The 14,856-nt window shown below is 50.5% G+C and overlaps 1 protein-coding gene across 5 annotated transcripts in view; it reads right to left on the reverse strand.

The window, feature by feature from the left end:
* Positions 1 to 207: 207 nt before the first annotated feature.
* Positions 208 to 14,856, reverse strand: part of ATP9B (ATPase phospholipid transporting 9B) — a 247,254-nt gene continuing 232,605 nt past the window's right edge. For all 5 annotated transcript variants that reach the window (XM_088019563.1, XM_088019561.1, XM_088019562.1 and 2 more), the window contains 4 exons: positions 13,590 to 13,698; positions 6,518 to 6,575; positions 5,674 to 5,877; positions 208 to 716 (listed from right to left, as the gene is read on the reverse strand). In XM_088019563.1, the coding sequence (XP_087875689.1) occupies positions 580 to 716; positions 5,674 to 5,877; positions 6,518 to 6,575; positions 13,590 to 13,698 (508 nt within the window). In that variant the 3' untranslated portion in view covers positions 208 to 579. The remainder of the gene's footprint in view (positions 717 to 5,673; positions 5,878 to 6,517; positions 6,576 to 13,589; positions 13,699 to 14,856) is intronic.

Raw genomic sequence — 14,856 nt, forward strand, 5'->3', positions numbered from 1 at the left:
AGGCTTACTTCATAGCAATGCCCTGGGCTGTGCGTTCGTAGCGGCGGCCGTGGACTCGCGCGCAGAAACAGCCCCTTCCCGCCAGCCGGGCTTCAGGGCGCGCCAAGAGAGGGGCTGTGTCCTCATCCGGAGCCGGAGTCCCCGTGCGATGGAAGCGGGCGCGACTCGGGCTCCGGGCAGCAGCAGCAGCAAACACAGATGCCCGTGTTCAGCATCTAGATTTTATTCTAGTCACGTAGAAATGGCTTTCTACAACATGACGTCAAAGGAGAGTCTGAATGTCTGGAAACTGCAGAATATTAAATACACTTTCATGTTAATTCTCAGAATGCCAGAGAAAGAGGAATGCTTTACAGTAATAGTGAGATAATTAGGGCTCATTTTGATAGAAACTCAAGTGGTTTGATATGAAAATTAAACTTTGAAAAACAGAAAAAGAACAGAAAGGGGATGTGTCCTCCCGCAGGGATTGGGGGTGCCCGGTGCCATCCAGACTGCCTCCCCTCTTGGGCTCCGGTCCCTCGACCTCCCTGCACCCCTGCAGGAACCCCAAGCTGCTGGAGCCGGTCCCGCGGTGCGCTAGGACGTGAGCTTGGAGTAGCTGGGAGGGGACAGCTTTCGCTTCAAGTACTTCAGGACGTAGAGCGGCAGACAGCTGACCACGGTGATGGCCGACACTTTCCACACGAAGGTCACGGTTGTGATAAAGGCAACGTCTGTAGGAGACACAGGAACAAGTGTGAGAGGCAGCCTAGGCGCCCAGAGGCCCTCACAGCCGGAAGCCGCAGACCTGCAGCCTCCTCACGTCACTGCCAGGCGCTGCAGGGACCAGCCCACACGGGACCTCAGGCGGTCCTTACTACACCTGTCTACCAGGTGTAACGAGTTCTTTGAACAGAATAAATGAGACTAAAGTATTAGAGACCATGTGTGACATCCCCAAATGCCCTTCAGCGGGTGGAGGCCCACGCACGGATTGTGGTGCTTGGCCTGGGAGGCGACACCACACACCAATCACCTGTGTGATCCAAGTCTCACCGGCTGTGTTGGTGGGTGGGGCTGTCACCCGAGGGGACCCCGCCGGCTTGTCCTTATGCTCACGTAACAAAGCTGGGCTATTTGAATTTCACAGGAAGAAGTGAGTGAAGAGCCGACACCCAGAGCTGGTCCTACCAATGGGAGAGGCCCACTGGAGTCACGGATTTTACACACATACACAGTCAATCTGAGTGTATCCCAGCCCACAGAGGGTTGGATATAGTCTGGATTTCACCATATTTGAAACACCCTGAAAATGTTTTCCAGGGGCTCAACCACTAAAGATGAAAAGGCAAATGTGCTGCAGGGAGGGGTGAATGGTGCCCTTAGGGACACTCGGAGGTCTGGGCGCCTGCCCTCAGCACCCAGCGGGGAAAAGCCCACGGCAAATGCTTGCTTGTGCCACGAAGAGAGTCACCAAGGAACAGAGGGAGCTTGCTCTCATTAGCCACGTGTCTCCAGCACTTCTGCTGAATTTCTCTACTTGTGGAAGAAAGGAGGCTTCACGGACCTAAGAAAGCTCCGGAAGACACTCCGTCTACACCTGTTTGAACACAAAACCGGAATGAAGACAACAGAGGACAGACTGAGGGAGTTATCAGGACACTGTGAGTGGTTAGCAGTAAAAATGACCGTGGGAAACACATTTGTAACTCTGGTTTTAACACCTCCTGTCACTGCTTGTCCGCACACGAGTTTTTAAAGCATAACTGAACCGACTGAAAGCGTATTATCCAACACTCCCCCGTCGGATCCAGATCTCAAGGTTCCAAAGGGATTTACTCTCAAAGTGCAAAACCCACGTGCGCACGGCTATGCTCCAGACGCCAGGAAGGGAGGCGTGTCCGAGCCATCTGCACCTAAAACTACGGCCCTTAAATATGAGGAAGGTGATCGTCCCTGAGTGACCATGGTTTGTCTCTGCAGCTTTTAATTCAGTTTTATGTCCATTTTATGTTTGTTCATTTTAGCAGTATATTTTTCCAATTTAGTGTTTTGCTTTGTGTTCTGTAAATATCACTAGATGAAGGAAATACACGTATTAAAATGAAATGCCACAAAAATAAACCGACATTTCTCCTAGGCGTTAATCATACAGGAAAATATACTAAATATTTATTCTTTAAAAAAGTAACAAGACATTGTAATTTGAAAATAGTCAGTTTCTTAGGTGCTGTATCTATTTTCTGTGTGTGTGTGAATGTTTCCCCCTTTTTTTGTAAGGGTGGAGGGGCAGAGGGAGAGGGAGAGAGAACCTCCAGCAGACTCCCCGCCAAGCGTGGAGCCCGGCATGGGGCTCCGTCTCACGACCCTGAGATCAGGACTGAGCCGAAATCAAGAGTCGGACCCTGAACCGACTGAGCCACCAGGTGCCCCAGTGAATGTTTCTTTTAATATAAAAACATTACCTTTTTATATTTTTTCTATCCATATATTTGCCATTGAGTAGATGCTTAAATGTGAATTCACCCAATGTCTACTTTTATAGTGGAATTCCGTTTACTTCTCTGCCATTTATACGTTAGTTACGACAGAGGAATGAAATACCCAATTCCTGCTGTTGACACTCGCCCAAACACACTCATTTTGTGATCTGCAGTTCTGGTGTGAAGAGCAGAGATGCTTCCGTGGTACAGCTTTACCACCGATCTTCACCCCACACGACTTTACGGTACATTGTGTTGCTGCACTTAATAGAAGCGTGAGGATCTTCTCTTCCCTCCTGGTGAAGACAACTCATCCCAGAGACGGCTGGTGTGCATCTGAAATGCTGCTTGTAACAGAAAATACATGTAGACTTTTCGATTTTCAAGGGTCAATGCTTTCGCCTTAAGATGAATTTTCCAACGGTGCTAAGATGAACCGTGACATTGACATACACACGGCAACGCTCTGGTAGGTGACTGACCAGGGAGGGCCCACCAGCACTTGAAGGTGGGCAAGTCCGGCCGCACCTGTCAGTGCGAGTCATCTAGATTCCGGGCCCCCCCCCCCATCCGCAGCACCACGCGGGACTCTGCCCTCACCTCCCCGTGTCGCAATCCCACACGCGCCAACGTCAAGACGCCTGCTCTCTGAAGTGCTCACCTGTGTCACCGCCACACACGTGGCTCCTTCTCTGAGGGTCCGATGGGCCCTCCCCTGTCCCCTCACCACCAAGGTCCTTACTATGGGGTCCTGCATCTGCACAGGCAGGGTCTGGGTGAGTCGCCCCAATGCCCCTGAGAAGCCACAGGAGTGATGCTCCCACGGCAGGTCACGGCAAGTCACGGCGGGGCGGGAGCCACACAGGCCAGCCCCAGACCCAGGCCCAGGGGTGCCCAGCACAGCTCGAGCCTCCTTGGTGCTGCCTCGGAGCAGAACCCTTGCGCAGGGTGTGACCTGCTCCAAAAGGGGCCACTGAATGTGGAGAATTTCTGGAAGCCTCCTGGCCTCCTGCAGAGGCACCCAGGACGTCCGTGCCCCGAGGGACAGCCCATCCCAGAGGGCAGGGCCGAGGACACTGCTGCCAACTGAATCACCTTCTGCTCAGCCTGCGTCCTCGGACGACGCTTCCAGAAGTGGCCTTCACAGACTGTGTCCACACCACCTCCTTCTCTCTCCGCGGCTTGTGGGCCCTGCCGGAGGCACTCCTGCTCCCGACCCCTGGCCCCCGGCATACGCTGAGCCGGCTTCTCCCCGGGGCTTCGGGGATTTGGTTTTTATCCTTGAGGGCGTCTGGAGCCTCTGAGGAAGCTGGGTCTTGGCGTGGGTCCTGTCACTGTCCCTGGCAGGCGCTTCCGCCTGCAAACACACGGACTTCAGATCTGGGTTTTTCCTGTACATTCTCCTGGGGCCCCAGAGGGCAGGCCTCCTGGACGAACCTGGAATTTCCCTGGCTTTCACCACTCCCCCAACCCTTCACCTCTCTGTTCACCTCCTGGAGGGCTCCTTGGCTTTATTCTCCACTCCTGCTACGTAGCTCTTTGTTAGCGTGCTTCTCCCGGAGGGTCCCTCCCACCCACGCCGCTCTGGGCCCCTGGACGCAGCTCGTCGCCCCCCTCCCCACCCCCCCAGGTTTGCTGCTGTCTTCCCAGCTGTCGGCTCTCTGCTCACCGGGAGCCACAACGTGGCTGGTGGGAACCTCTGTGGGGTGTGTCATTTCTCCAGCAGCCTCTGCCTGAGAACATGCCTGTCGGGCTCACCGACGAGCCTCGCGGCACAGCAGGCCGGGCAGCTGACGGGAACTCACTACTCAGTGAGAGAACTTAAAGGGCTTGTTTGTGTGGACAGCAGTCCGACGAGCGGCTGTCTGCAGGTCCTCGGGTTTCCTGGCCCCTGGGGGGCAGGCTGCAGACACTGCTGCTGGTCCATGGGATGCGTGGACTTCAGCAAGTAGTGGAGGTCGTGGCCTCCACACCAGTCACACAGGGGTGACGAGGGCCCGCAACTAACCGGCCTCACACAGCGAGGGTGAGCACGCGAGGGGCGTCTTCAGCTGTGGCTATGGCCATTGACAATACCACCAGGGACACGATGCTGTTTTCCCTTTTCTGAAAATCCTCTGGGAAATTTCACCTCAGATCAGGAAAGCAGCCCGAGCCGTGTTTATTACGTGTGGTGTGGACAGGGTGACCATTTCCGCCCTACGGGGGCTCGGGCCAGCTCAGAGCCTTGGAGCACCTGACAGTGACGACCGGTAGGACGAACGTTGCCTCTGGGCTCATCTGACCACATTCCTTCTCTTCTCGGTGCCCTAATTCTAAAAACCCTAAAAAGCATCTTCTGTGGTCCCGTGGGCCACACTGATCAACTCTGGGACGGCCCAGGGATGTGACTAACAAACTCTGGATGGAAAGGCCTGGGATTGGGGGCAGGGAGTGACCAGCTGGCCGAGATGAGGGCAGACCAGAGCTGCTGGTGGGGACGCTGTGCCAAAGCGAGTGGCACGGGCCTTCTGTGCGCAGTGAGTTCCTCCCGCAGCAAGTGCTCCGAGGCGGTCAGGTGGGTCCTTCCCCAGTTTTCTGGGGAAGAAGCGTGGGCAAGTCACATGAGCTTGCAGAGGTTAGGGCAAGTCCGGCCCAGTCTCCCTTTGATCTGTACAACAGGGTGACACAGATGAGCTTGGTGGCAACCACAGCCACAGTCTGAGTGTGTCCCAGCAGCCACGTGTTGGAACAGGTTGTGAGGCCACTCTGTCAAGGTCGCGAGGCTGGTAATGGTGCAGCTGGGATGTGTGCAGCCAGGGACCCCGCCACGGAGTCCTCGACGCTTCTGACACACTGAAGATGCTACTGGGGCTGAGGCCACCAACGTGGGCCCCGTGGGCTCCGTGTCCAAAGGTGGGCCTGGACTCCATCCTGCAAGTGCTTGTCAGTTAGGCAAAAGGACAAAAACGCAGCTCTTGTGGAAAGAATTTTTGGGAACAGCACATCTTCAATATAAACTTTTAAAAAAGCCAAGATGGTGACAATCTGAATTTTATAAAATATTGCAAGGAGTTTAATCTTTCCACAAAAATAAGCTTTTTGTGTAATGAAGCTTTCTGATGTGGGTTTTATTGTGATTTGCAATTTAAGACAGTGTATGAAGAAGTAACAATAAAAAATGTATAAAAACCAGTAACAGACAAAAAAGATTCCCATGGCAACTTACCAAAATACTCATTTAGAAAAGCGAGCGAGGCCACGTAGCAGCCCAGGCTGAGGACCTCGGCCACCGCCATCAGCCAGTGCCACGTCCTGACAGTCAGGGCCACCATGAGCAGCTCAGTGAGGATGAGGGCTGTGAAGGAGATGGCCACCACGTGCACAAACTCGGACTCGAACAGGAGCAGAGCCCCGTACATGAGGATGCCGCCTGCAACACAAGCGCGGGGACAGGCTTTCAGAGGACAGCTCCTTCTGCCTGGAGGGAAACATGCCACATCACGGCCGTGGCTGACCGACACACACCACGCCTGGGAAGACGGGACTACGTATACCCCCAGACTTCGTGTCGACTAACAGTTAATTTAAACTCTGGACTGTGAATAAAAGAAGACGTGGCACCAAAGAGAGGCTCAGGAACTTTTTAGTATCTGGAGGAAATTATGCTTTCGATGTATCTAATCTGTTAAGTCACTTTCAGCGATCTCTCATTTATCTGGAACACTCATCAGAGGGTGGCTAATGACTTCTGTTTACATAAGTGAGATTTCTCAAGGTCTGGACATCACTCTGCCAAAGGAAACCACTGTGTGGGGGCATATGATGTACGTGGTTGGTAAAATTTTTCTGGATTAACATTTAATTAAAAACACTAATCAGTAAAGAACCACCCATCCACACTGCACTGTGAAGGGTCCGGATGACCAACAGCTAGAATACTGGTTTACGGGGTAAACAAAACACAGTGTTAGCTATTGATGAAACGTAAACCCTTGGGACTTTAACCGAGAGGGAAAAACAACATCGCCAGCAGAAGACAAGAAACCCTCCGTCCAGGCCCTAAGTCTTACCTTGGTAAATACTGATCAACACCCAGACGAGGAAGGTCTTGAAGGACAAGGATCTTCCCTAGGGTAAACAGTGGAATATCTTAGTTAGCAGAGTGGAGCAACACGTGTGACTCACAGGTTTCAAACAGCCAGTTATGAGTGACTTCTCAAAGACCCGCAGGTCCCGAGCCCGAGACTCACTGTCCCCCGTGCCCACTGCGTGCACCTGCGGCCCAGAGCGCCGGCACCCTCTGCTCGCCCTCCGGTGACCTTTAGGCCACAGCCGTGGGCTCCCTGGCTCCCCAGATGTCGATGTAGGTCAGCAAACACGGAGATGCACTAGCGGGTCAAGGCTTTCTCTGTCGTGAAAACAACTCCCTTTACTTCCTTATTTCTTGGGAACAAATATTCCTGTATTTACTTTTTAGTTTCTCCAGATGAAAAAGGATGGTCTATCACAACAGAGGTTGGCGTTTACCAGCTCACAGGTCCCTTCTGGAAAAGAGGCCACGCAAGTCAGTCCAAGAGGGACAAATAGAGTGGTTTTCAGGTAACAGCCTTCACTTTTTCAACTCTGACTGGGTTGTTCGGGATGCGTCCATGAAGGAAGAACGTGGCCTGCGTTCCCTCCACACCCAAGACGGAGACCTGCCATTCGCCAACCGCACTGGCCTGTTAGTGCTCAGGGCTGGTCCGCGGCAGTGCTTGTCTACTGAGGCCGTGGGGACGATGGAAGGCTATAGGACAAAGGCCCTGGGGACCACTGCCACACCCATGTGGTCACACCCGTGCGTCAACCCTCTCATGCAGTGTAGCGTCTCCGTTGGACAGGGCAGACACTGTCTCCACTTACACATGAAGAAGTGCGAAAAGTTCGGTGCTTCCCACAAGTCCACGCCGCAGGTTAGCTGCGCTAAGCAGCGTATAGTTGACCCTTGACTTGGGTTTGAATTGCCTGGGTCCACTAACATGCAGAGTTGTTTTTTTTTTTTTTAATTTCAATAAATACGGTACTGTAAATGTATTTGCTTTTCCTTGTAATTTTCTTAACTTTTTTTCTCCAGCCTACTTTATGGTAAGAATACAACATGTAACACATGCAACGGAATCAGATGTTCATCAGGGTGGGTGAGGCTTCCAGTCACCAGGAGGTCGTTAGTCCTTGAGTGTTCGGGGAGTCAAAAGTGATATGCAGATGTTTGTGCAGGGGGTCAGTGCCCCTGACCCCACGCTATTCAAGGGTCAGCCACACATGACCAGAGTTGGAAGCTCTGCCAAATGCCACCAATGAAGAACGAGCCGTTATGGAAGAGAAGCCCAGGGGCGTGTTGCCAGGATGACAGCCAGAGAATTCTAGATCTGAGCCTGGCCACCTAGAGTCGAGTGACAACCTTTCAAAAGAGACGCATGCCACAAGGCAGGTGTGGCCACTCCAGCATCTTCCTGGGAAATACCGGCTGAGCCTGAGTCCTTACTACACGTGTGAAAAGTAAGGTTCGATATAACAGAGATCACTAGAAGGCAATGTTGATTTTTAAAAAGGCAGGAAACTTCAGGTGCAACACGTGTATATCTCAGTATGTATTTCCCAAGTGCATTTCTCTGACCAGAGACCAGCAGGTGTTTGGTCTTTGATAAAACTCATGTAATTAAGTATGTGGCTAATTTTATTTGAACATTTTAAAAGAGAACTTAAATTTAACTTTTTTTGTGTAAACATAGAAGATTTCCTCTGTAGCTAAACTTGCTGACATCTCTTCACTTTTATGTGATATAACTCTCAGTTTATATAGTGAAAGATACAAATGGGGGGCTGTTTGTGCTATATCTTGCATCAGGAGCTACAAACTCCCCACACAGTGTTTGACTCAGGTCAAAGCTCTTGTATTCAAGCAGACTGTAGATTAATAAGGCAAAACACTACAGAATAGGCACAAAAACTGTCAATAAAATAACTGGAGAAATAATGGAAAAATATGCATAAACCACTAGCTCCTGGATGTGATACTCATCAATGGCTCCCAGACTTCAGCTCAGAGAGACAAAAGCGAGAGTCTCATTGTATTTGGTGGCACAAATATGCATGAACACAGTTCACTTCCGGTAGACTCAGGCCACGTGTGCAGGGGCTCTCCTGGGCCCACACGCCTCTCCTTCCATGTTAGGAGAGGAAGAACGGCCCGTCTCTGGCTGATGGGAACTCCTCCAGCAGGAGCTCTGTCCAGGCACTGCGCAGACACTGCTCAGGACCCGGCCGACCTGGGTTTGAGTCCTGCCCGTGGCACCCCAGGGCACACACTCAGCCTCTGTGAGTGGTCTCGTCTTCCGCGAATAGAAATGATAACAGCGCGTACTCATGTGGATAAAATAAGCATAAAGCCAAAAACCTAGCAAATGTTCAGTATTTCAATGTTAGACCTTAGAGACCCGAAAGTACATTTCTATTACATATCAATCAAACTGTAAAAATTAAATCAAGCAAATCTCAGGAAAGGTTAATCCACCCGAAGGTCATGCGAACACTCAGTAATCCGTCTTGGTCTGAGATGCATGCAGGACAAGCGGCCGCACGTGTGGGTACAGCTGCCTCCCTCTGCCCCTCTGTCCCCGACCCCAACCCCGGGCCGCCGGCCCCCTGTCCTCTGGGCCCCAAGTTCTGCATTTCCCAGGGTGCCAGGCAAACGGGATCATACGAGCTTCTGAGTCTGGCTTCTTTTGTGCAGCAGAATGCTTTTAAGATTCACCCATGGTGCTGGACACGGCATGGTATGGCTGCAGTTACTGGCGATTACGGCAAAGCGGCCGTGAACATCTGTCTACAGGATTCTGTGTAGACACGTTTACACTTCTCTTGAGTAAATGCTGGGTCACGTGCTCAGTGCATGTTTCACTTCACCAGAAACTGCCAAACCGTGCCCCGGGGTGGCCATGCTGCACCGTGTGCCCGTCAGCGGTGCTGTCCCCACGTGAGAAATGGTGGTGAGCAGAGTGTCTCCAGATGCTCACTGGCCACGTGCACGTTGTGATCCGTGCTGTGCTGTCAGTTCAGGGCTTTTCCCATTTCAACAACTATTTGTCTTCTTCCTGAGTTTTGAGGGATCTTTATATTTTCCGGATATAAGTCCTTTGTCAGAAGTGTGATATGCAAATATTTCCTATGAGTCTGTAGCTTGTTTTTTCATTTTCTTAGCAGTGCCACCCACAGAACAAAAGTCTTGAATTATGATAAAGTCCAAGCTACCAATTTTCCCCTTTCTGAATCATGCATCTGACCCTGTATCTAAAAACTAGGCCTGCCCCAAGGTCATGCACATGTTCTTCTGCATTTTACTCCAGAAGGCAAATAGTTCTACATTTTACATTTAGGTCTATGACTCATTTTGAGTGCATTTCCCCAAAACTGTGACGGTGGAGGCTCCATTTCTGTGGGTGGCTCTGGCAGCATCTGCTGACAAGGTCGTCCCTCCCCTCTGGGTTTCCCTTCATGCTTGTCAAAGATCGGCTATGAGGCCCGTGGCTCTTCCCTGGGCTCTCTGTCGACCCCACTGGTCCGGGTGTCTGTCTTCCACCAAGAACCTGCTGTCTTGGTCACTACTGCACAGAATGTCTTGAAATCGGGTAGAGTGAGTCTTCCAAACTTGTTCCTCTTTTTAAAAATGGTCCTGCTAACTCTAGCTCTCCTATGTTTCCATGTAAGTTGTGGGGTCAGTTTGTCAGCTTTCCGACACACTTTTTGCACTTCCCAAATCCCTCTGGATGGTGTCCCACCGCACACACGTCCTGCACACAGTTAGTTACACCAACTTCGCCATTTTTAGGTTATTGCAAAACACCGTTCAAAAACATTTTTCAGACCTCAGTTGTTCACTGCTAGTATATAGAATTAGAAAGGATAAAAAGTATTTTCTCCTTGAATCCTGCAACCTTACCAAACTTACTAGTCTAGAAGGGTTTTGTGCATTCTTTGGGCTTTTCCACAGATGATTATGTCATCTGCAAACAGGTCCTCCCCTAATTTCTGCCTTTCATTTCTTTTTCCTGCCTTATCACTATTATTTCTAAAATTATATAAGAATACAAATGTACACCTCAAAGCTAAAACCACTTTGTAAAAATTCAACAGGAAATAAAAAAATAGTGAAGCGATCCTAACAGTTGTGGGTCTGATGGTGTCCAGGATTTCGATGGAGGACTGTATGACATCACCTACTTGACTATCCTGACAATTAGTTCAGCTTCTACCCAAACCCTCCGCAGTTAGTAGGTTACTTATCATGAACATAAAATGACATGTTGGTTATGGAATCCACAGCTGCAAGTCTGAGGTATCTTAGGACCATGTGGGCTGGCTCAGGTGAGTGTGCGTGACCCCTGGATCTCAGGCTCGCGTGGCCTTCCCTAAGAGGCCACAGACCATCTGGGGTAAACAGAGTCCTCCGCGGAGCTGGGTGGGCGGTGGGCACACAAGGTCCCTGTGTCATGGCAGTACCAGGAAACTGCAAGTGGCTATTCCTCATGCGTGAAGTATGAGCATTCAAAGCAGAATTTGACCTTTAAAAGAGGAATACCAAAAATTGTTCTGGACACATCATTTTCTGCAAGGAATGAAAACGATGTGGCTTTAGGAAGGGGAGGGGAGGGGAACGCTGCTTCTTTGCTGGACTCCCTCACCTGCTCGTGGACTACTGAACAGATACTGACTCCAGGCTGGGCTCAGGCTTCTCCAGATAGAGCCGTGAGTGAACATTTGTATTCCGGAATGGCCGATCCCGTTGGAGCACGTAAGCCAGAGCTGCAATGCCTGGTTCTGACTCACACTCTCAGAGTAAAAAGACAGCCGATCGAATAAGCATAAACACGGTATTTTCTTTCAAAGCATGCTACTTTCCTCTCTGTTTTACAAAGGATATGTACTCTGCCTCCCCTCATTACCTTTGAAAGTATTTTATGAATCTCTTGTGACCCTGGCCTTCTGCTCAGAACAGGCTGGACGCGTCATGCAGCGGACAAGCGCCCGCATCTCCTCCTGCGGCCTGCTTTGACTAACATGTAGTTTGCCTTGAATTTGCGTTTTCTTTCCGGACTGAACATGGGCTTCCTGAGCCAGGAATGACGTCCCGCCCACGCCTCCAGCACCCACAGACCTAGCGCCTGCCACACGGACGGGCCTCCCAAGTTACCCGCCGCGCGTTCAGAAGTAACGCAGCTTTAAAATCTCTCTCTGGCTTTGGTAAGAAAATATAACTCAACTTTTATCAACTTAGGTGGTTGAGTACTTTAGTGCTACTTTGTTTTCAAGGACTTGAAGTGCATCAGATTTTGAAAGAAATATATACAGTATAAACACAAAAGGAATAGATTTTGGATCTTGAAGAAAAGGAAGCTCAAGATCACAAGTAACTGAACTCCTGTCACAACAATGTGGGAATGACATCCTCACTTGAGGATACGGAGATACTCCAAACCGACCGCTTTCACAAAGACGAGATCCAACTCCGTCAGAACTGAACACAGTTTCCTGACATACTCTCGTGTTTAGTGTGCCAGCTAATGGGGGCGTTTGCAGATTCGCGGCTACCTGACCCTGCGGCCATATTCTTGTTCCTACAGTCGGAATCCTATCGACAGTGACAGTGGGTGGAGACGGAGTTCACCATCTGGTGATGTCACCCGGGCTGACCTGCAGTGACCACGAGCGGCTCAGACACTGACCGCCTACGATTTTAGGGAGCTCATCTAGTTTTGTTCACAGATGAAGGGCTTGTTTCCCCCTTACGTCTGTGAGGCAGCTTTAAGTAAACATTTCTGGAGTTTATGGAAATAAGGAAACACATAATCTACTAAAATTATAATTCCTCACAAAAGCTTCCTGTAGTTTTTGGATCTTTGATCCTATTCGGCTTTACGGAATGGTAACAGTCTCACCATTTTACAATATTAAACCAAAAAGTTTTCTTTTTATTTATAATATTCACAATAATATTATCAGGATACTAATGCTTGAGATATATATATAATCTTATATTTGCATTTTATTATCAAATTAAATATAATGTTATCACATATGATTATTTTATTTTACACTCTATTGGTGAACTACCTTTATTTTTGTCCTGATTGTAAACGTAACATGAGCACTTTCTATTTTTTCCAAGGAACTTTAAGTCTCAATTTCCTCCAGTCCTTATACCACCACCATGAAGCCTGCAGATCAATGTGGCCTGGCCAGCTCCTCTCTGAGTGGTTACTGGTTCACTGAGTCTATGCTTAACGCTAACTGATTCTTTCTCCATACTGCTAGAGTTTTAAGGATCTGAGTCAGTAATTTCAGGTTATCAATTGTAAACCTGGATTTGATTGGGGTTAGTGGATTTGGTTCTCAGTGTTGCTTCAGGTAAATTCCAAAGTCACCATAACTTGTACTTGGACAGCTGGAGGTGTCCCAGCCCAAGGAGCTTGTTTTCCATGCTAGGGAAATATGGTCTTGCAAAGAAATTTGACAAACTTGAAGCTTCCTTCAGGAATACCTCCATCGGAACACAGTTTTGGGCCAGATAAATGAATCTTCTGCAGTTTGAGGGTGCAGACTTTCCCCAGCAGCATCCCTGCGACCTCAGCCCTGGGTTGCAGTGAAAGACCCTCTGTCCATCTTTTCTCAGACGTGATTCTGAATGTACAGCGGAGGGAGGCTTGGGCAGGCACAGGGACTCCCAGCCAGTGAGTCTGAGTTTGAAGCGCCAGGATGCCGCTGCAGGTGGACAGAAGTCTGTCCTGCCCCAGGGGACCCCACAGTCAGCAAGTGTCCTTCACACAGAAATGGGCACCAAGCACGCGTCAGCCACAGGATGAGCCCAGTCACCACAGGCCCACAAATGGTTCAGAGCACCTTTAAAATTTTAATTGAAAGCATGACATCAGAGCTTTACTGCAAACATTCGGGAAAACAATTGTTTTCCCTTTTTGAAGTTCAACTCAAAAGGAAAATGTCAGCAATAACTAGAAATAAAACCTGTCTGGAAGCTGCTTCACAACTGGCACTTTTTCTTGCAGTAAATACTCTGCTAGGATACCAGCAGCGGCCTAGTGCCCGTACCTTGGTGAGGTCCTTGTAGAGCTCTGGGTAGAGCATGGCCATGTCCGGCTTCACGTCCTGGTCCAGCACTAGCGAGAACACTGGGAACATGGTGTACAGAGTTGCATACCTTACAACCAAGAGGGAGGCAGATTAGCGGGAGGGGCGTGTGCCACGGTCAATACACCTCTACAATCAGAGGCTACAGTTTCAAAGACTCAACAGCAAATTCAGGTATGATTGTTCCTACAACTTAATACTTGCCCTGCAATATAATAACTTGGTCTGTGAGCCATAAATGCTCACAGGAATCCATTTTTCTTTCTTAATTAAACTTTTTATTGGGAGGTCACCGTAGACCCACAGGCAGGTGTAGGAAGTAGGAGAGATCCCGTGTGCCCTCGCCCTGGTTTGCCCGCGGTAGCATCTTGCAAACCTGCAGCCCAGTCTCACCGCCAGGGTGTCGGGGACACAGAACTGCCACCACCCCCGGGGGCCCCGCTACCCACCTCCCTCCCACCTCCTCTGTAACCCCCCTGGCGAGGCTACACGCGTGCCTTTCCCCTCAGCCTGAACAGGAGGCTGTTCCAGGAGTTGCTGTGGCCGCGCTCACCCCCGTGGGTGGGGGTGTGCCCGCCTCTGTAACCCGCTCGCTGAAACAAATAACGCAGCTATGAACACTCACCGCACGGATTGTTTTGTGAGATCTTCCATTTATTCTAACAGGAGTGCCACCTGGGGTCATCAGCTCAAGAGTCTAGTTGTGGGGACACAGGGGCCGTGCCGCTGGGCCGGGCGCGTGCAGGGGGCCCTGCTTCTCTGCATCCCCCCTCCCCATGTCCCCGACGGCTACTGACGGGGACCATCTGTGTGCGCGCTCACATGCCATCGACATCCTCTGGGGTGAAACGTCTGCTCGTGCCTCCTGCCCGTTTGCTAACTGGAGGCTCTCTTCCTGTTGGACCCTGAAAGTTCTCGGACGTGTGGTGTGTGCGTACGCCCATCATTCCTGAAGGAAGAGCTCGCTGCAGGTGGCCGTCTGTGCCCACACCGCTCCCTCCTGCCTGGTTCTGGGGCTGCTCTTCCCCTAGCTCGCCCCCTTCATGCCGTTTGTCCTCTGTCTTCCTGAGTCTCTGTGTTGCACGTCTTGGTGTGGATGTCTCTGAATTCACCCATTTGGGAAGTTTTCAGCCATTCTTTCTCCTCCAGCCCAGCACCCCCGTCCTCCCTCCAGAGCCCCAGGGACACAAAGCTGGAGCCCCTGAGGCTCTGCTGGTCTCCGGGCTCT

Source organism: Eumetopias jubatus, unplaced genomic scaffold (assembly GCF_037043125.1).
Source record: "Eumetopias jubatus isolate StellerSeaLion01/CBP00866 unplaced genomic scaffold, mEumJub1_p1.0 scaffold_16, whole genome shotgun sequence".
NCBI classification, from domain to species: Eukaryota; Metazoa; Chordata; class Mammalia; order Carnivora; family Otariidae; genus Eumetopias; species Eumetopias jubatus.